The sequence below is a fragment of the Ochotona princeps genome, chromosome 5 (assembly GCF_030435755.1).
Source record: "Ochotona princeps isolate mOchPri1 chromosome 5, mOchPri1.hap1, whole genome shotgun sequence".
Lineage (NCBI taxonomy): Eukaryota > Metazoa > Chordata > Mammalia > Lagomorpha > Ochotonidae > Ochotona > Ochotona princeps.
The window spans coordinates 20,358,963-20,381,858 of record NC_080836.1 but is presented as its reverse complement, the minus strand read 5'-3'; the positions used below and the strand labels follow the sequence as shown (position 1 = coordinate 20,381,858).

The following is a 22,896-nucleotide window of genomic DNA, read 5'->3' as shown; positions in this document are numbered from 1 at the left end:
TTCGGCACCCCTAGTGAATCACTACTCAGCCAAGTAGCTTGTGCCCTCTCCCTTGCAGAACTCTTGGTGGAGTTAAGCAGCTGGCTGTGGCACAGAAGTGTGGGGTCTGCAGTAAAGGCTGGCAGGTCGGAGATCCCTCCTGCCCTCCATACCTGTTGATTTGGAATGTGTCCGTGCAGAACCGCAGGAGGAGTGTACTGCAGTGGTTGGCCAAGTAATGGATACCTGGCATCTCCTGAAAACAATGAACAAATTTTTTTCTCTTCTCGGTTAAAAAGAACTACCCAGGAATTTCCAGACTTATGAAGATAATTAATATGAATGAGGGAAACATGTTTGGCAAAAAACAAATCTAAGTAGTTGACATAAAAAAAAAAGAACATTTCCAAATGCCCTTTACAGAGTTAAGGAACCTTATGAAAGGATTAAGGAATCAGTGATTAAGCAGTCTGACAGAGTGGTGGGAAATGCGTAGATGGACTTCTCTGTGTACTTTAAAATTATTTATTGATTTTGACCTAGATATTTGTATTATCTATTTCAAAAATGCAAAAATTTATTTATTTTTTAATATATTTTATTTTGAATTTTGAGGTACAATTTCATATAGGTTGGGATTCCCTCCCAAACTCCTACCCCTTGACAGACAAAAAGGCAAATTTTCAAAATTGGGTAAAAATAAAATGTAATGAACAATTTAAATATATAGAAGAGACTTTAAGAATGACACTAAATTCTAATATCATATGCAAAATTCACCAAATATCTGCTAGCATTCCTGTTGCCTACTTGAGATGCTAGAATTCATCCCATGATAATTAAAAATAGATTTTTAAGGTCAGCATTGTGTGGCACAGCAGATAAAGCTGCTGTTTATAATGCTGGCATTCCACATGGGTATCAGTTCATGTCCCAGCTGCTCTATTTCCAATCCAGCTATGTGCTAATGCACTTGAGAAAAGTAGCGGAAGGTGGCCTAAGCGTTTGGGCACTTGCCACCTATCTGGGGTACCTGGCTAAACTCCTGGGTCCTGGATTCAGCATGGCCCAGCCCCAGCCACTGTGGTCATCCAGGGAGTAAACAAGAGGATGAAAATCTCTTTGCAACTTTGAATTTTCAATAAACAAATATTAAAAAGAAAACCTACCAACTTGCCTCCCCCAAATCTACATATCAAGGGAAGGCAAAAAGGATAAAGACTAAACTCCTTGCCTTCCCATACTGAATATTTGGTGTGACAACAGTTGTTTACATATGTGATGTATATATGTATACGTTTACATATACCTTTAAAATAAAAAAAAAATTCATGAGACAGAGAGACAGAAAGAGACAGGCTGGAAGAGATCTATCTATTGGTTTATTCACTGAACGTTTGCAACAGCCAGGGCCGGGACACGCTGACGCAAAGAACTCAACCTGGGTCCACAGATCTGACTCCTTCAGCCATCATCTGCTGCTCACAGGGTGCAAATTAACAGGTAGCTGGAATGCGGAGTGGAAAGGAACGCAAACCCAGGTCCTCCAACATGTCTTATACATCACTGCCAGCTGGCTGCCCCCATTTCTATTTAAACAGTACCTTTTTGTTTCAGTACTGAGTTTGTTTTATTTTAAATGAGAATTTCTACTTATAATGTGAACTTACTCGGACACAGGTTTTTTAAAAAATTTATTTATATATTTATTTGTTTGAAAGGCAGAGTGACAGAGAAAAAGACAGAAAGGGGTAAATTCCATTGACTAGTTCTATTTCATATAGCCAGGGCTGAAGGCCGCACCAGGAGCCTAAATTTCCATCCAGGTCTCCCACACGGGCGACTGAAATCCAAGGATTTGGGTTACCATCGGCTCCCTCCCAGTCACAGTGGGTTTGCTGGAAGGAACTGGAGGCAGGACTCATCCCAAGCAGCAGCTTAACCCTCTGTCCGCAATGCCCACCCACTGCCTCAGAACAATCCTTAGGGATCATGCATAAGTAACGATCCCCTCCTAAATCAGCAAGTGTAGTCAGGATTTTTTTTTTTTTTTTTTGCTTGCTTTCTTCAGTGTCAGAAGTAATGACACAGTAGGCTATAATAAAGCTGATTACAAAAATTCAGACCTGCGGCCGAGCACTGTGGTGCAATGGGTTAAGCCCATGATGTCAGCAGCCCATATAAGCATTGGTTCCAATGCTCTGCTTCCTCTTTACCTCCCTCCTATGGCATCCAGGAAAGCACAGGATGGCCTGAGTGCTTAGTTCCTGGAACCCACTGGGAGACCTGGGGTTTGAGGCTCCTGGTGTCAGCCTGGACCATCCATAATTGTCATACCATTTGGGGAGTGAATCAGCAGATGGAAGACCTCTTTCTCCTTCTGTCTCTCCTTCTTTCTTTCTATTGCTCTGCCTTTAAAACAAATAGAGATAAATCTTTAAAATACAAAAGAAAAACTTTATTCTGGAGAACCATATTTTCATTTATATTATACTCTCATTTTACTTCAACCCTCTATGTTTTGAAGGTTATCAGTAGTGCTAGGAATTAATCTTCAGGAAATGTTATCTCTTCTGGAAGCTTTATGAAACAGAAGCAAACTGTGGTCTTCCAGCAACTCCATATAGCTCCTTTTGATGAACACTGTTCAAAAGTTTAGCTGAAGGGCAGATGGGACGTGGGGCCAGTGGAAGAGATGGCCTAAGAGATGCCAGATCTGGAAGGGGTTCAAGATTCCTGATATGGCCTGGCCTAACCCCAAACACTGGAGCTATTTAGGGAGTAAACTGTCTCTTCCTCTTTCCCCATAACCCTAACTTTCAAATAAATGAGCTAAATCTTAAACAATAAAGTAATAATATATGCAATATATTTGTTATATGTATTACTCTAATATAGGAAAAAGAACTACAAAAAAATTAAAAGACTGTATTATTATTACTACAGACAAACAGATTGGGGACAGTGTACGTTTCAGTTGCTCCATTTCCAACAAAATTCTCGGATGAAGTGCCTGGGAAAGCAGCAGATGATCCAAGTGCTTAGGCCCCTGTCTCTCATGGGGGAGACCAGGATAGGTTCCTGGTTCCTGGTTTCATCCTGGGTGGTTCCACCTGGGGTGTTAACAGACTCTGAAGGAGTGAAACAGGGGAGGGAAGATCTCTGACTCTCCTCTGTAATTCTGGTCAAGTAAATAAAAACAAACAAAACACTTTTAAAAAAATAAGAATTCATTCCTTCCACTGGTTCATTCCCCAAATGGCCTCAATGGCTGGAGTTGAGCCAATCTGAAATCAGAACCCAGGAGCTTCTTCCAGGTCTCCATGTGAGCACAGTGTCTCAAGGCTTTGGGGCACTCTTCACTGCTTTCCCAGCCCACAAGCAGGGAGCTGGATGGGAAATGGAGCAGCTGAAACACAAATGGTCCCCACACAGGATCCCGGTGCTTGTAAGAGGAGGATTAGTCAATTGAGCTATTGTGCCAGATCAAGAATTTATACTTAATTATTACATATTACTTGATACTATTAGAGTAATAATAAGTTAATTATTTCACCATGTAACAATTAAGCATACATAATTACTGACTGGATGAATTGGCAATGAATGCTTAAGGTCAGGAGAGTATATAACAGAGATAACTTAGTAGAGGTTAAAATACAGTTCTGTGGAAAACTGAAAGGCAGCAGTGCTAAATATAAATTACCAAGCCAATGAGAACAGTCGGTTTAAAAATTTGGGCTTGGCGCTGTGGCCTAGCGGCTAACATCCTCTCCTTGAGCGTGCTGGGATCCCATATGGATGCCGGTTCTAATCCTGGCAGCCCTGTTTCCCATTCAGCTCCCTGCTTGCGGCCTGGGAAAGCAGTTGAGGATGGCCCAAAGCCTTGGGACTCTGCAACTGCATGGGAGATTCCTGGCTTCAGACTGGCGCAGCTCCGGCTGTTGTGGTCACTTGGGGAGTGAATCATCGGACGGAAGATCTTCCTCTCTGTCTCTCCTCCTCTCTATATCTGACTTTGTCATAAAAATAATTAAATCTTTAAAAAAAATATCTGAAGCTATTGGAGGTTTCATGTACACTTACCTTGTCCAGGTACAAAAGGCCTAGAAAACTGGGGCACGATGGAAAGTGGTGGTCCAGAGGGACGTACAGCTTTCAGGGTAGACAGCTGGGCAGGTGCCGGTGACTGAGCTGGTGAAATTATAGGACTACTGAGCTGAGGGCTGTGCTGCAATTATAACATCAGAAAAACACGTTAGCAGTTGGGGGAGATCTTTTGCAAATTTGCTTTTAGACAAAAATTGTTCTTGCTCAATACAAAGATGTATGATATTAAAAATCAGAACATTATAGAATTATATAATCTCCAACTCATCGCGAAAAAGAGAACAAACTATACATCAGTCACCCTTCTCTTTATTTTACCTTTAATTTTTGCAATAACAAAATTTCAATTTACTTTACAGCCACCACTAACCATAATGCCCAACAGGTTAAAAAAAAAGGTAGAAAGACCACTGTTCTACACGAACATGGCAAAAGCTATAAACAATAATCAAATCATAAGATTAATCACATATGATTTCTTTCAGAATTGTTTGAGCTGCATATATTTCCTTGAAATGAGGCAAGAAAACTTTATTTACTAATAGTAGAACCACTAAAAGTAGGGAATTACTAATGTACCTAGTTTACTAAAATTTTGTCAAGTGTCCCACAAGGCCCTTTAAAGAAAAGGAGAAAAAACATTTCTAAACCTCCAAAATCCACACTCCAAGGCTGCATTTAGTTGTCAAGGCTCTTCAAATTTTAAAATCTCAACAGTCTCAGGCTTGTCAATGGCTCTGACACTTCTGAAGATCGGACCATCTGTGTCTGCCATCATGGTACTGCTGATGTTCGCGTGGATCACCCAGTTAGGGCACTATCTGCTAGGCTTCCCCACTCTAAGCTCGTATTTTTTCCTTTTCAGTTTTATGTATCATATGGGGGGGGGAAGATACTTTACAAAACATCCTGCTTCTCATCAAATTATAGACACCAGTTTTAGCATCTAATGATGATTTCTGTCTTTTAGTTTTTTGTAGTATTTTTTTTGTTTTACATTTTTAAAAATTAACTTCACTAATCTTCTAGTTCTTCCCTGCTTTTTGGAACACCAAGATAATCTAGACTCACCATAACCTTTCCCTGAACCTTGGCTATTTCTTGGAGGAGCTCTGGTTAGCTTAGTGGACAACGACTTTTAGAAACTACCATCTGGGCAGCTAGGTGTATATCACACTTAAGGTGTTTTCCTATACGGCAAATAATCAGTTCCTCATTGATTAATTGTCAATAATGTTTCCAAGTTTTCTATGTCATAACGGGGAGGGAGAAACTTTCCTTCACACATGGTTTTATAAGCTTGTTCCACAATTTTCACTTGATAAAGTTTCAGAAAAGGATCTGTGGATCAAAGGCTTTACAACTTCTACAGTAAAACAAACAAAACAGAGACCAAAACACCAAACTTGGGCCTGTGTGTTGTGGTATAACTGGGTAAGCCACCATCTGTAATGTTGGCATTCCATATGGAGGCTGAGGCCTGCTGCTCTGATGCCAAAAGCAGAGGAAAACGATCCACAAAGGTTACCACCCACGCTGGAGGCCCAGAAGTTCTCAGCTATCGTTAGAACGGCCCAGCCCCACCCACTGTGGCCACGAAGGGAATGAACCAGTGGATGGAAAATCTCTATCTTTCCTCTCTATAATAACTCTCCCAAATAAACACATTTTTTTCAATAAAAAGTCACCAAACTGTATTCTCAAGAGTGGTACCAATTTATGCTTCCATAAAAGTTTACAAGAGAGTTTACAAATGACCATTTTTGCTAACACTGCAAAAATATTAGTCTTTCTAAATTTTCCAAATTACAGGGACAGAGTGTCTTCATATTTCCATGTTTTAAATGTCCAATTAGAGTTTATGAGCTGATTTCTGGATGATACTTACTTTTTAAAATTATCTATTTACTTTTATTTGAAAAGGAGAGTTACAAAGAGAGAAGGAGAGGCAGATATAAACCTTCCACACTCCAAGGAGCTGAATCAGGAGTGAGGCAGCTGGGAACTGAACAAATAGGACTCTCAAAAATATAGAAACCACAATGTCAAAACCTAGCCTATTATTAAAGCTCACCAATCTATCTTTCTGTTCGGAAGTGTCTCCTGACTGGATTGTATCCAAACAAGATCTATGTATTACATCTGATGACTTCAGGAATCTCATATAATTTGTGAAAGAACCAATTTCGATTTAAAAATGCCATTTATTTGATAAAGAAATAAGGCCGGTATGTGCAGTAAAATATCCTCTTGGTATAATGCAAATTATCCTCTTTCTTCCTGAATTTCCTATGAATTCGTAAACTTAAAGGACTGATTGAACTTAAAAATTTGGGGCCATTGCAGTGGCTCAACAGGCTAATCCACAACCTGCCAGTACTGTCACCCCTTAGGGTGACAGTTCATGTCTCAGCTGTTCCACTTCTGACTGAGCTCCTTGCTTACGGCCTGGCAGAGCAGTGAGGATGGGCCAAGCTCTTAGTCCCTGCACTCATGTGGGAGACGCATAAGAAGCTCTCGGCTCGTGATTGACTTGGCTCTGGCTGTTGCGGCCATTTGGGGAGTGGGGAGTGATCAATGAATGGAAAATCTCTCTCTTCCCTTCTTCTCTGTGTAAAGCTGCTTTTCAATTAAATATTAAATAAAGTTTAGAAATTTAAACATTTATTTGAAAGGCAGAGAATGAGAGAGAGAAGGAGAGACAAACAGCGCGCAGCAGAGTTCAGTCTTTCCAACTGCCGGTTGATGGTTGCCGGCCGAGGCAAAAGCTGAGAGCTGGAAACTCCATCAAGAAACAAAATTATTTGAGCCATCAGTGCTGCCTCCCACAGCACTCATTAGCAGCAGGCTGGAGTCAGAAGTGGAGCTAAGGACCAATCCAAGGTACTCTGACATACAGTCAAACTCCAAGGCCACACATCTGCCTGCAGTTTAGTGTTTTGGGTAAGAGTAGGGTTCATTTTAACCAATGTTATGTATGTCCTTGTGCATATAGGAGGCAAAAGTAAAACCAAACCAAACCAAACAAACAAAAAACTAAGCTTGATCATTCCTTTCCTTGTTAAAATTGATCAATACATACTATACCATTTTTAATCCATTTAATGTTCTCCTTATTTTTGTATCTATATTTTTCTGATTTTCCCTTGATACTGTTCACTCTTTTGCCATTGGTTTGTATTTACTGACTTTTTAAAAAAAAATTGTTCATTTACTTGAAAGTCAATACAAAGAAATTTATCTTTCATCTACTAGTTCACTTCACAAATAGACAAAAAATTCAGGAGTTACAGCTGAATCTGCCACAGGGGTGGTAGGGGACCAAACACTGGGACCATTTCCCACTGCTTAACATAAGCCATTAGTAGACTTGTTTTCCTTACTGAATTTGAGATCTAGTTTATTTTCTTATAAAACCAAATAAATAAATAAATAAGCAAATAAATAAATAAATAAATAAAATTGGGAGGCTGGTGCTGTGGGGGAGTAGGTTAAGCACCATCTGCTTGCTGGGTTGGCATCCTATACAAACGTTTGTTGAAATCCGGTTTCTCCACTTCCAGTCTAGTTCCTTGGTAATGTGTCGGGAAAGCAGCAGGATGCGGCCCACCCAAATCTTTGGGCTCCTACATCAATTTGGGAGGCCCGGTAGAATTCCTGGCCCCTGGCTTCAGCCTGGCCCAGCTTTGGTAGTTCTGGCTGTATGGTAGTTTGTGGATGGTAGATTTGTTTCTCTTTCGCTGAATTTAAAAGTTTGGAAATTTTTCAGATATATGAGTTAGCAAACAATATTTAAATATCAAGGTACATTGTGTGTATACAGATAATATTCAATCTGTATTCAGATTCAGTGTTAGGCTTTAAATGACAATTTTATTTATATTAAGTATAAGCATGTAAACTTTCAAAATTATAACGAATAAAAAGATCTTACCTGAATAATATTGTCTACATTGCTAAATTCCACACATTTCTGTCCTCTCTGGTGATCACAGTAATATTTGTTCTGCTTCCACTGAGGGGGTGAGTGGGCACGAGACTGTGGGTTATTTGGTACATTGAGCTGCATCATTACCATTCCTCCACTAGGTGGCGGTGGTGGCACACCTGAGAAATCATAATAAAGCATTGTAATCAGAACTTTAGCTACTGGTTATTAGAAGGCTAAATAACAGGATAACAACAAAAATTCCACATTTCTAAATAAAACCCTATTTTTATATATGCAAGAAATATCTAAGCATTGTTTGTTTTACTACAACGATTGTGTAGTTAAGTCTTAACAATTCATTTTTCCTAAATATAATGACAATAGACACCAGGAAAAATCTACTTTCCCAAGATAGATGGATGGAAAGAACAAGCTGGGATATGATCCACAAAAGTGTCTGATTTTTAATTACAACATAGGTACTATCCAAATCACAACATCCTTAAAAAAATACTAACAGTGAAAAGTCATCTTCACAAAAATGAATTAGTGGGTCAATTTAAAGTAGTATACAAAGCTTGAGATGTGGGTCAGAAAGTATAATTTTAGTACTGTGAATAACTTAAGAGAGTAAGAAAATGCTCTACTTCTTTTACTATTTTCCCATTTGGAAAAGGAGGCCAGGAAGAACTAACTTGATGGAGTATGGGGACCATATAATGCAGGAGCGGGGGACATTTTTGCTGTCAAGGGCCACTTGAGTATTTATCTGGCACCATTTGTAAGACACAATATTACCAATTTGAAAAATTACTCTGCTTTAGATTTCATGAATTTTGAGTTCTGCCTGTGTTTGCCTTGGCATGCTTAGACTAAATCAATTTACAGGCCTGACATGACCTGCAGGCTGGATGGTCCACAATCCTGCTGAGCAGTCTTCAAAAATTTCATGGAAAATTCATTGTATCTGTTCATTCCATTTGCCATGAGCTTTCTGAAGTGACCTTATATGTACAGCAGACAGACTATGGTGTCTTTTTTTAAAGATTTATTTATTTTTATTGGAAAGTCAGATATACAGAGAGAGAGAGGAAGATCTTCCATCTGCTCCCCAAGTGGCCACAACAGGCAGAACTGAGTCAATCCAAAGCAAGAAGTCAGGAGCCTCCTCTGAGTCTCCCACATGGGTGCAGGGTTCCAAGGCTTTGGGCCGTACTCAACTGCTTTCCCAGGCCACAGGCAGGGAGCTGGATGGGAAGCAGGATGCCAGGATATGAACCAGCGCCCATATGGGATCCTGGCATATGCAGGGCAAGGACTTTGGCCACTAGGCTACCACGCCGAGCCCCCGTGTCTATCTTTGTATCTCATTTAATTGTCATATGCTAGTACTGCAACAATACTAGTACTAGTCTTACATTTTACCCAACACTACCACAGCCATGTAAGACAGGATCTGGTACCCTTGTCTCCAAGGATTGTAGTCTGTACTACATACAGTAACCATAAAGAGGGCTTCAATTTCTGGGAAATAGAGCCAACTTGATTGGTAGGCCAACTATGGGAGGGCTAACTGCTTACAGACAGGTCATGGCGATCCTCAGCCCATGTGGCCCATGCTGGATGGAGCCATTATTGGCCATTTACCATCTACTTGTTCCTCCACAACTTATATAAGTCAATAAATCATGGCAAGAACATTCAGCATTAAGGTAGAGGTTTGTGGAAGAGACTATGACACAGAGGAAAAACAGTTTAAAAGGTTGAGAGGCCACTGTAGAACAGATAATTTTCTGAGTTGACCTGTAAGGATAAGAGAGATTTAAGGGAAACAGAAGATGGTGGATGGATATTTCAGGCAGAAGGAAGAATGGTAGAAAGGACTATTGGCATGGAAAAACACAACTTACCAAGTTTGGTTGCCTTGAAGTTTAGGTGGGGACTCAGCTAATTTATTTTTTATTTTTTAAGATTTTTATTTGTTTATTGGAAAGGACGAGTTACATGACAGAGAAGGAAGATAAAGGTCTTCCATCTGCTGATTCACTCTCCAAATGACCTCAACAGCCAGGGCTGGGCCAGGCTGAAGCCAGGAGCTGGGAGTTTCCTCCAGGTCCCCCAGGTGTGTATAGGGGCTCAAGTACGTGTGCTATCTCCCTCTGCTTTCCCTGTCGTCAGCAGGAAGCTGGAAGGCAGCCTATCACATTAGACCATAATGCTGACCAAAATGACAGGCCCCAGATATACTTTTTATATAGAGAAATGACATGAAGATATTGCTTCGAGACAATAATTTTTGAGTTTCTCTCTTTCTGTGTGTGTTGGGAAGGAAGAAAGGTGAGGATGAGGTTAAGTAACAAATAAGTAAAAAGAGATCACTGCAAAAAAGATACAAAAAAAGAAGAAAAGAAAAAAGAGTACCCACATTAGCAGTACGTGGGAAGGAAAGAAGTGTCTGCTTTGAGAGTTTTACAACTCTGGACTTTTTCTTTATTGTTTTATTTATTTATTTGATTAATTTTTATTGTAAAGTCAGACTCTACAGAGAGAAGGAGGCAGAGAGGAAGATCCTCCATCTGCTGATTCACTCCCCAAGTAGCCGTAACAGCTGGAGCTGAGCTGACTCGAAGCCAGGAGCCAGGAGCCCCTTCTGGGTCACCTACACAGGTGCAGGATCCCAAGGCTTTGGGTCGTCCTCGACTGCTTTCCCATACCACAAGCAGGGAGCTGGATGGGCATATGGGATCCTGGTGCATGTAAAGCGAAGACCACAGTCACTAGGCTACCGTGCCCGGCCCTGGATTGTCTGATATTTTCTTTCCATAGGTGGAAGATAAAGTGAGACACATACAAGTAAAGGTAAGATATTGAGTCCTATGTCCAGATACAGTACGCATCTCTGCATACAGACAACAGATGTTGGTTGCAGGGAAACTGTTGAATATATCCTGAGAGTAGGATGCTGGACTCTCTGACATTATCCATGCCTACAATGTCAGGAAACACTTTAACAGTGCAACTATAGAATGATGACTGTTGATAAAGGAATACCGTTGTAATACTAAATGGGAAATCACGGGGGGGGGGGTGGCAGGGGAGGCTGGTTGGAAGAGGACTTGGGGAAACAGAAAGAGAAATCCCAGAGCCTATGGAACTGTATCATAAAATAAAAAAGACAGAGTTTTTGTGCCTCTGACCTACCTGGGCAGGGGGATATCTAGCAGGCAGTTGGCTATATTTGGTTGTGTCTCAACAGAAATAAGAATTTGTAGGTGCTGGAAAAGGCAGTGGTGGAAGCTTAAGTGTTTCTGGATTATCCAAGCAAAACCGAAGAAGGAGGGCCTAGAAATGCAGCCTGGAACATATCAGTCCTGAGGGAGGAGGCTAAGTGGAAGGAAAGGAAAGAGTGGGCTACACTTTTAACATCCTGGATGTATCACAGCACATCTCAAATCGAGAATCCTGTGAAAGTATCTAATGAAATGAACTATTTCTCAAGTCTATAAATCATTACCTCTTAAAATACAATTTGTTCATACCTGCACATTGATGGCCTTGAAGCTGCTGGGAATTGCATGGTGAAGTAGTTCGCGTAAACTGTACTTGTTCTGTTCCAGGATGCTGCAAGTAACTTACTGAAGAGCTATGTGCCAGAGAATTCCAAAAAACAGACACACGACACAGTGAGAAAGAGCTGTCTGTAAGCAGTGTTTGAACAAACAGTGTTATAAAATATTTAAATAAAATTGTTGTCCAAATTGGTTAGCAGTAAAATTTGAACAATTTATTTTCTGTGAATTATAAAATTATATAAAAATTAGTTTATCGCACTGAAAAAATTAATCCCACTGCATTTACGATTCTGTAATTTGTCTTTTGTATTGTTCAAATAGTTATTAAAACAAAAACAATTTACCAATTTTATAAAATAAAAAGGTAATACATTTGGGTCTCAATGAACTACATTTAGGAAAGAGAATATGTAGTTTGACGAGATGTGCTAAGAATAAAGGTAACAACAGAATATGCTGTGACATGACAAACAGCAAAAGCAAAACGCAATCAGTGTAAAGCCACCCAGCTACTGCGCTTCTGAACAGGAGGTCCCTCAGAGTCACACTGAGAGGCAGTTCGTCACAATTCACATCTAAAGTTCCTATTTAGTAAATGCTTTTAGGATAATAGGTAAAAATCACAGAATAATACCATTAATTTTAAATAAAGCTTTATTCACTATCAGTCTTTCCCCCTCCCATTCTTTTTTTTTGTTAAAGATTTATTTATTTTATTGGAAAGGCACATGTACAGAGAGGAGGAGAGACAGAGAGGAAGATCTTCCATCTGATGATTCACTCCCCAAGTGATCCCAACGGCCGGTGCTGTGCCGATCTGAAGCCAGGAGCCAGGAACATCCCATGCAGGTACAGGCAGGGTCCCAAAGCTTTGGGCCGTCCTTGACTGCCTTCCCAGGCCACAAGCAGGGAACTGGATGGGAAGTGGAGCTGCCGGGATTAGAACCGGCACCCATATGGGATCCGAGTGTGCTCAAGGGGAGGACCTTAACCACTACACTATTGCGCCGGGCTCAGGCCCAGGCCAACTACTCTTTTAAATGTATCTACTTAAACAACATAATTTTAACCCAAGAATCATAATAATCATTCATTTATGGTTATCTTTTACTTCAACATCGATTTAAGTCAACCAAAGTAAACTTATTAATGAATCATTAATATAATGATTTACAAGATGGTAAATAAACTAACCCACTATTTCCATTAGTATATGAAGGTTTAGAAAGGACAATGTTTTAGCAGTGAGGCAATTTTTAGTTATTTCATTTGCAATAATTATGTCACACTAGTATATATAAGTTATCAGCAAGAATATTTAACACAAGATTTACCTGAATGCATTTTAAAGTTGCACAATGTAATATTGTTAACTACAGGAACAACGTTGTACAGTAGATATCTACCTTATTTGTTACTTTATTTAATTTCTCTAGATAAGGTATAAATAGTTTACTTTTGGATATCAAAAGCAATGAAAATTCACCAAAAGATAAGATTCAGACTGACCGACTGACTTAGTTATCAATAATTACTTCACAGCATGGCTGAACAAACAAAATGCATACTAAATACTTAGCAGAAATAAAATGAATCCAAGACAGGAATCAGAAGTAGGACAAAGAGGACACTAAGAGATTACTAGGACACAAGAAAGGGAAAACAGACTGGAGAGCAAAAGAGAAAGACTTAAAAGTAGGTTTTCTTTTTCACTACTACACAAAGATTCTATGAAGCATTTTTTTTTTCTCTTTTATCTCTGATTTAATGTAAATGTCCCTTGATTCTCAACGCAAACATGGGTCTGATGGGTTGTGCTGCTCATCTTTTTTTTTTATTTTTTTTTTAAAATTATTTATTATTTAACTTCATTAATTACATTGTATTATGTGACACAGTTACTATGAAGCATTTTTTAAAGTGTTCTAAACTATAAAGGTTATGTAGTCTTTTCAAGTTCCTCTCTATGTATGTTTGGCTATCCCTTTGAGATTATAGGTCAAAAACAAAGGTACATTATCGTTTTGAGTTTCAAGATAAAAAAGGGCAAAAATGAAAGGTAAAACAGCAGAAAAACCACTAAAAACGAGAACATTTTACAGCTATCCCACTTGCTTGGCAGGAACTAAACTAATTTTCTCTCCATTCTAAAGTCTGAAAAAAATCTCATGATGGGCTGTAATACTAGAGTCCCTGACCAGAACATCGCGCTGTGCTCAGTTTTGACTGCGACTCACAACACAATTAATCTACACACAAAGATACCTCACTGACAACAGAAAGGCTGAGCACAAGTAAACATGGTAATTCCAACTCCACTGCTCTGTGTAAGCAGCAAGACAGGATGCTACTCAACTCAAGCCAGAGAAAAGGACATTTTCAAAACAAAGATGTATACTTATTCTTTGTAACTTTTTAATAGAAGACTATTACAGTAAATTCAGTATTTATAACATAAGAATCTTTGGATCAGGACCCTGTAGGTTAGGGTTCAAGATAGACTTTCCCACTTAGCAAATACTGAGTTGAATTTAGCTGTTTAACTTTGTGTTTGAGGATATTAAATCAAATCTACAGTAAACTATAAATACAAAGTACAGCAAAGTACAGGTCCTTCAAAATGTTTGGGGAGGAATACAAATGAAAGACAATGAATGTGCCAAGTGGGTATCTGGCCAGGTTAGCAAAAGGATTAGTATATTGACATAAATACTGCTCCTTACAATGTAAAACATTTTTACGTTATTTTTGCACTACTCTGTTCCACAGACATAAATTTTGCTTTTCATAACAACTAGTTATCTATGGACAAGATTATGTGCTATTTTCCATATCTAAAAAAATAAATAAATAAATACAATAAATAAACCCATACTGTTTATTATTTTTAATATATTTTTGTTCTTTTAATGAACTGAGTTTCTAACATTAGAAAAAAAGGTAAATTTCAGTGCTTTAAAAATTAAAAGGCTAAAGAAAAAATTTCACAGACTTTACTTGAATTATCATGCTTTAGTAAGACCGAGTAGACTTTAGCAGTGGAAATGACAGCATGAGAACTGAACAGGGAAGGAGAGTGTGCCTTGTTTGATTTTAGCTGCACAAATGCTTGTGTGACATGTACAGGAAAGAAGAAGAAAATGGTGGAAATAGCAACTTATGAATTACAAAGAAATGTCAGCATTATCAGCACATTTCTAAATATAGAATCCACACATACTGTAAGTCTGAAAAATTAATGGGCTATTGTTTCTCAGTTCTCACTTGTAATATTATAGAAATGAGAGAGAGAAACCAAGAACGATCATCTATCTGCTGGTTTGTTCTGCGAGTGGCCACTATGGCCAGGCCTGAGCTAGGCTGAAGTTCAGAGCCAGGAACTCCACGTGGTCCTCTTCTGTGTTAGGGAGCGGCTGAAGTACTTGCCCCACTCCACCTTCCCAGGAACATCAGCAGGAGCTTGAATGCAAATGGTACTCCAATATGGAATGCTGGAGTTCCAAGCAACAGCTTTTGTGTGCCACAATGCCAGCCACCCTACTTCTTCCAAATAAAATGAAAATAGCATTTATCTAACTGCAAATGATATTAAAAAAAATAAAAATAGCTGTTACTTTAAGGGTACTAAGCCTTCTCTGAGTTTATAGCATTTGCTTTATAAGGGAGTGTCCAGCTAGTATAATGATACGGAACAGCATTCAGAATCACCAAATACCAGGGGTAATGAATTTTTAAAACAGAAATCACAAGAGTTCTTGAGACTAACAATTGTGATGCCATAGAACTACAGGAGCTCCTTATATAATTTAGATATTAACTCCTTATCAGTTTGTGAATATTTTTTCCCATTCTGTAGGGTGCTTTGTCTCTCTCTGTTTACTGTTTTCTCTGCTGTGCAGAAGGCATCTGGGGTTACAAATGAATTTTAATATGCTTGATATAGCTCACCATATCATTTCTCTTTTTGTTCCTTACCACCACAACTTCTTTTCAAATCAGAAACATTTGGGATTTGACTCACAAGTCATAAAACACACACACACACACACACACACACACTCTAGTAACTCCACTGAAAATTTGAAGCAGCTACATTATAATGACTGATGACAGGAAAAGACAGTTAAGTCTCTAAATGAAAGTATATCCAACATGCTTCAACATATTGTGGGAAGTGTGGACATTAATGCTAATGTTTAACCGTTTCTTTCTTTTTTTAAAAGATTTACTTACTTTTTACTGGAAAGGCAGATATATAAAGAGGAGAGACTGAGAGGAAGATCTTCTGTCCGATGATTCACTCCCCAAGTGACCGCAACAGCCGGAGCTGTGCTGATCCGAAGCCAGGAGCCTGGAGTTTCTTCTGGGTCTCCCATGTGTGTGCAAGGTCTCAAGGCTTTGGGCCGTCATCCTTGACTGCTTTCCCAGGCCACAAGCAGGGAGCTGGATGGGAAGTGGGGCCGCCGGGACACGGACCAGCACCCATATGGGATTTTGGGGTGTGCAAAGCGAGGACTTCAGCAGTTAGGCTACTACACCGGGCCCAATGATTAACCATTTCTAGTATGTCTTAAGAATGCAAGTAGCTAAATATTTTTGAATGATTTCCATACATAAAATCCTAGACATGTAGTCTCCCATAGCCGTCCTGTGATATTGTTCTTGGGGCTGCCCCAGTAGCTCAACTGGCTAATCCTCCAACTTTTAGCACTGTGATTCCATATGGGTGCTGCTGGTTTGTATCTCAGCTGCTATCCAGCTCCTTGTTTATGGCCTGGGAAAGCAGCAGAGGACAGGTCAGAACTTTAGGAACCTGTACCCATGTGGGAGACATGGAAGAAGCTGGCTTCAAACTGCCTTAGAGGGTGAATCAGTGAATGGAAGATCTTTTTCTCTGTCTGTCCTTCTCTTTGTAAATCTATCTTTCTAATAAAAATAGAAGAGAGAAAAGAGAAGATAGAAAAGAGAGATTATTCCTTGTTATTTAAAATGAGAAATTCAGGGACCAGCACTGTGGCAAAGTGGGTTAAGCTTCCATTTGGAACACTGGTATTCCACATGAACAATGGCTCCAGATCCCTGCTTATGTAGTGAGGAAAAAGTAATGGATGACCGCCCAGAGGACGGGCACCTGCTATCTATGTGGGAGGCTGAGATGAAGTTCCTGGGTCCTGGTTTTGGCCTGGCCAAGCTCTAGTCATTGTAGCCATTTGGAGGAGTGAGCCAGGGAATGAAACACCTCTCCCTCTGTCTCTCCTTTTCTCACTCTGCTTTAAGTAAATAAAAATAAACATTAAAAAAAAAAAAAAAAAGTAAAGCCAAGGTATAAAGAGACCTGCTTAAGTTTATACAGGCTTTCAACTGGGTTTGTTTGATTCCATAGGTCATGTTCTAATTACAACATGTCATTCAATAACTAGTGCGAATCTGCAAAGTTAGCTTCCTGGGCCCAACTCAACGCCTGATGGCGGCTCAGTGAGATTTCATACTAAGGATCCTTAAGGAAACTGGCATTTATTTCTTATTTCCTTCTTCTTCTTCTTTTTTTAATTAGTGGCATTTATTTCCATAAACATCCAATTGTGTACGAATGGTTCCTACCATTGGCCATCCATGCAGTTAGAGGTAGAGGGCAGTGAAATAAACAAAACCTGAGAAAGGAAGAGGCAGGGAAGGAGGGAAGTGCTGGGGGAGAAAGAGTGAGCCTGTGTGATAGTGGGTGGAGAGAGATCACAATAAAAATGGCATCTATTACATTATCTCTCTGAGCCTGGTGCAGCAGCCTAATGGCCAAAGTCTTTGTCTTGCACGCAGCGGGATCCCGTATGTGCGCAGGTTCTAATCCTGGCCAGTAACTCCACCCAAGTCATCCATGCAGGTGGCAGGAATAAAAGTCTCTGCATGTATCTGCTGATCCCAGGCACATGAGCAGGAAGCTGGATCAGAAGGAGAGGTGAAATTCAATTCTAGGCATTCAAATTTGCATGTGGGCATTTCAAGTGGCCAGGGTCTTAACTTGCTATCCACAACATTCTCTCCCATAATGGTTTATTTTAATATCACATCATGTACCTTTAATGATGTTTCAGTGGTCATTTTAAAGAAATGATATATGTAGAGGAATGATTTGTTAGTATGTATGTTAAAAGGCTTTCTTCATCTCTATTGCACCCATTGTATTCTGTCATCTTGTTTCACTTGGTTACAATCCATTTACCCTAATTCCAGTCTTTTCTAAACAAAGAGATTGATTTGGGTTTTATTATTCTGACATGTCTCCTTGCAGATCTGTAATAATGAAATTTTTCTTAGATGATGAATTCAATGCTTGTTTTATTTTTAAAATAAGGATGGGTGGGCCTACTGTTCAATGATTTTTAACAAGTTAATGGAAAATTCAAAAATTATGTAGGGTTTCAAGAACAGTAAGGCTAAGGCCAACAACTGATGACATTTATGTACATATCCATATGTGCAAGCTGGCCTTTGCCACTTGACAAATGAGCTTCTTCAGTATTTATTTAGCCAGCCACTACTCTGGGCTTCACTCTAGATGTTTAAGTCTCTGGACCAACATTACAATATGCAAGGGAAAATAAACTTTTTTCCCCTAAAGCAGATTTTATACAAGCTGGGAATCTAGATTTAAAAAGAATCGGCTTCTATAAACTAGCCCTTAGGTGGCAATTCATTATGAGACTGCAAACAAATACCAAGAGTTGATATTTAACAATTCCAGTTAAATCTGATTTTTGGTGATTGTATGGTGATTCGTATGGTCACTACTATTCAGAAGCATAAGTAGAATTTCTTGCAGAGTACATGATATATTTTGAAAAACGCTGTCAGTTATATATTTTTTCATCCAAAGGGTCCACAATTTTTTAAAGATTCCATCAACTTACAGCTACTTCATTTGGTCTTTTTGGTCACAGCCCTAAACTTTAAGTAATTACACTTCGGAGGTTACTGAGGATCCTTATGCTGTGCTCCAGGTCATTCCTCAGATGAATACTAGCTCTCCAAAATTTTATTTTCTTTGTAGTAAAAGGCCCAGGGGCTAAAATTGGGGTTCTTTCCAAAGTTTCACCATTAGCACTCACTGGCAAGCTTCTGGATTCTATCATTATACTTAAAATCTGACTGTCAAAGTAGTTAAAACACTGTGTTTTCTCACCTCCATAAACAGTTAAAGTGCCTTCAGAAGTCAACCATAGAAGACCTTTTCATGTTTCAAGAGATTAAAAAATCCAACAAACATGGTAAATTTTTATAACTTACACAGGTTCCTAAAGGTTTGATTTTTCACACAAGTCTTTCTAGCATGCAGGCTCAGATAAATAACTTGGAAAAATTGCTATCTTTTGTTCCCAACTAAGGCACCAGATCAAGCAGTATCTATTGCTTTCAGCCTCTGCTCTACACATTAATGACTGCTTTGTTAGCTTATTCTGATCAAAGAAAGATTATTCTTTGGCTTAGAGACGGATATAATTTGGCAATTTTCTTAACCTTTATTTCTTATTAGCACAGAATGCCACTTCCAGTTGACATTTCAGAAACTGAATTGGCATTCTAGATTCCAAACATTGATATATTGCATACAGAATCTAAAATTCAGTGTAATACGTCCTTAGGCCAGGCGCGATAGCGTAGTGGTTGGAGTCCTCGGCTTGCACGCTTGGGATCCCATGTGGTCGCCGGCTCTAATCCCGGCGGCCCTGCTTCCCATCCAGCTCCCTGCTTGTGGCATGGGGGTGCGGTTGGGGACATCCCAAAGCCTTGGGACTCTGCGCCCGTGTGGGAGACACAGAGGAGCTCCTGGCTCCTGGCTTTGACTGGCTCTGACCCGGCCGTTGCGCTCACTTGGGGATTGAACCATAGGACGGAAGATCTTCCTCTCTGTCTCTTCTCCTCTCTGTATATCTGCCTTTCAATAAAAATAGATAAATCTTAAAAAAAAATCTCCTTAACACTTGGGAATGCTAAGGAGATATTAACATACCTCCTGCATATACCCATTTTCACTTACCCTAAAGAGCTGGCTTTCAATACAACATAAAATGTCAAGGTTGTCTGTATTATTCACAATGAATTTGTCATTCAAAGAGCCTGATTTTGCTGAATCAAACACTCAAACATCAACAGCCACACAAACAGAAAGAAGGAAAAAACCGTGAGTTCCATTTGTGGGGATACTGTTAGCAATTAACATAAAATCCACATCTCCATTTTTCCTGTCAGATTTAAAAAATAACATCAAAGTAGATCAATCACTTTTCTATCTTCAAATGCCATCTGCAATTATAGCTAGAGGTCAACAATCTCTAGTCATGTTGCTCTTCCAAAGTAGTAGCTGATAGAAAAGCTTAACAAAGAGCTCCTATTAATTGCTGCATTCTTTCTCCCTTATTGATCAAAAATGAGCTCTCCAGAGTCTGAAAAGTTCCAGCAATACATTTTGCTTCTAAGGCTCATCTCTTCTATATTACTAGGAAAAGAACTCAGGTTATGTACTTTGTTGATTTTACAAGCAGCATGTTTAAAAGACTATGATGTTGGGCCTGGCGCGATAGCATAGTGGTTTAAGGTCCTCGCCTTGAGCACACTCGGATCCCATATGGGCGCCAGTTCTAATCCCAGCAGCTCCACTTTCCATCCAGCTCCCTGCTTGGGACCTGGGATGGCAGTCAAGGACGGCCCAAAGCCTTGGGACTCTGCACCTGCTTGGGAGACCCGGAAAGACGTTCCTGGTTCCTGGCTTTGGATCGGCACAGCACCGGCTGTTGCGGCCACTTGGGAAGTGAATCATCGGATGGAAGATCTTCCTCTCTGTCTCTCCTCCTCTCTTGTACATGTGCCTTTCCAATAAAATAAATAAATCTTTAAAAAAAAATAATAAATGACTATGATGTTGATAAACAGTTAGTTATGAGCTACAGCATCAGTTTCTTGGTTATACTCACCTTAAACTATTTTGCTGGCCAGGGGAAATCACGCTGTAGTAAACTGGCATTCCTGGTGTAGGTATAGATCCTTGACTGGACTGACTAGGGAACAGAACAGGCTGTTGATAAGTCTGGGGGGCAATTCCTTGAGAACCTTGAGGCAGTGAAACCTAAAATTTACAGGAAAAAAAAAGCGTTATGTTTCAGGCCTTCAACAGTTTACAGAATGAGCAGCAGGAAAAAGCTAATACTGACAATAGGCGTTCTGATAAGTTAGCCACTGCACTAACACTTCATTTCTGTGTTTTCTCTGAGCCACCAATGGTTTTTAGCTAGCATTTGTGCAGTAGGTTCCATATCTAAGATAATGAGAAGATATGATTTATCTCTGCAAGTCATTTTTAAAGATACCTTTAGGCACAATAGCCTAGTGGCTAAAATCCTCGCCTTGCACAAGCTAGGATCCCATATGGGTGTCGTTTTGTATCCCGGCTGCTCCACTTCCCATCCAGCTCCCTGCTTGTCGCCACGGGAAAGCAGTCAGGAATGGCCAAAAGTCTTGGGACCTTGCACCCAATGGGAGACCCCAAGGAAGTTCTTGGCTTCTGGCTCATTGTAACTACACATGTTGAAGAACCTGGAAGTTTTCTGCCTTTTGTGATTCCGCCTTAATGGCTTGACTGGGGGCTGTGTGAACTCCAGCCCTGATAGCCTAGGTGACACCCAGCAGGACATGTGGCAGGTCACGTAGGCAGACCACTCCTCAGGAAGGAAGTACCTGGTGTTTGATAAGATCCACCGCCCTACAGCTCATCGATTTGTACTTTTTAAAAGTTGCTAGTTTCAAACCCACCAATAGAAGTCTGCTAGATCATGACTGTATAATTAATAGCCTGAAATGTATAAAAACTGGGGAGCTTGGGCTCGCGGGCTCTCTCACTCTGGCTCTCTCGGGGTGCCTGAGCTGCGGATCTTGCAGTGGCTGCCCCTCCCCCGCCCAGCCATGCTGGGCTGGGGGAGGTGGCTGGGAGACCTAGGTTAGTTTGAATAAACCACCTTTTGGGCCTGGCGGCATGGCCTAGTGGCTAAAGTCCTAGCCTTGAATGTGCCAGGATCCCATATGGTCGCCGATTCTAATCCCGGCAGCTCCACTTCCTCTCTGTCTCTCCTCCTCTCTGTATATCTGACTTTGTAATAAAAATAAAATAAATCTCAAAAAAAAAATATTGAATAAACCACCTTTTTGCCTTAGCACCGACTTCAGGCTTGATGATTATCTGGGGATTTCAGAAACCGGCACAACAATGTAACTTACTGAAAACCATCTCCACCCAAAGTAGGTAAGAGAGAGAACATACCTGGTATGATGGCACTGAAGGATAGGGGATGACCACCCCTTGAATCTGATTTCCAATGCTGTTGGGTTGGCCACTGAGTAGGTTCTGACTCTGTGGTTGCTGAACTCCAACTATTCCTTGGTAGTTTTGCTGCTGGTTGGGTGTAACTTGAAAACCTGCAATGGCACAATGAGTTAAACCTTGCTTTCAATCTACTTCATTTAATAATAGGGTGTTTCAGTATGTTAAACAAGCATTTTTGTGTTCTAAAAGAATTTATTTTAAATGACAAATCCCTAAAGCCCTCTATTTTTGAGGTAACAAGAAAAATTTACTATGCAGAAAACTAAAGTTAACTACATTTTATCCTCCTAAAATGCTGTCAAGTAAGTATTTCTGCAAATATTACTTCTACAATTGAGGAAGTGCCAGTAGTCAAGGCTCTACTTCAATTCCTTTCTTGTTAATGGGTCACCCTGGGAGGCCGTGAGTAATGGTTCAAATATTTGGGTCTTTGTCACTCTTACTGGAGACCTGGATGGAGCCCTGGCTTCCAGGCTTTGGCCTAGCCAAGCTCCCTGCACTTTGGGCAATTGTGAAGTTAGCCAGCAGAAGATCTCTCTTTGTCTTTGTTTATTGCTCTTTCTCCTTAAGGATTTTTTTTGTAGGTGACATACATAATTTGTGTAAAAGGCTGAATGCAAAGAGAATATATAGGGCTGCTTGTTACGTTTTTGAGAATTTCAGATTGCAAGTAGCATGACACTAAAGCAATCCGAGGAGGTTACATGCCTATGAAATTTGCCCTGCTGGTGGTAAAAAAATAAAGGGTGGGAGAGGACCTTTATAAAATAGGTCTAAAACTCACATTAAGCTATCAATCCTTATGTTAGGATTTAATAATTGTCTTGACTATGTCCTCATTTTATTATTAAGATTAATTGATAGAGATAATTTAAAGAGATAAAGTAATCTGCTCAAAATCATAAATAAAATGCCTAAGGAACAGCTAAACCAAA

The 22,896-nt window shown here is 39.8% G+C and overlaps 1 protein-coding gene across 11 annotated transcripts in view; it reads right to left on the bottom strand.

Moving 5' to 3' along the window:
• R3HDM1 (R3H domain containing 1) overlaps positions 1 to 22,896 on the bottom strand; it is a 161,544-nt gene that overhangs the window by 2,318 nt on the left and 136,330 nt on the right. For 8 of the 11 annotated variants that reach the window (XM_058664433.1, XM_058664428.1, XM_058664431.1 and 5 more), the window contains 7 exons: positions 21,899 to 22,053; positions 20,559 to 20,710; positions 11,560 to 11,663; positions 8,024 to 8,196; positions 4,066 to 4,210; positions 2,317 to 2,391; positions 153 to 235 (listed from right to left, as the gene is read on the bottom strand). In XM_058664433.1, the coding sequence (XP_058520416.1) occupies positions 153 to 235; positions 2,317 to 2,391; positions 4,066 to 4,210; positions 8,024 to 8,196; positions 11,560 to 11,663; positions 20,559 to 20,710; positions 21,899 to 22,053 (887 nt within the window). The remainder of the gene's footprint in view (positions 1 to 152; positions 236 to 2,316; positions 2,392 to 4,065; positions 4,211 to 8,023; positions 8,197 to 11,559; positions 11,664 to 20,558; positions 20,711 to 21,898; positions 22,054 to 22,896) is intronic. The other 3 variants (XM_058664436.1, XM_004589364.2, XM_004589365.4) reach the window with 1 other exon arrangement.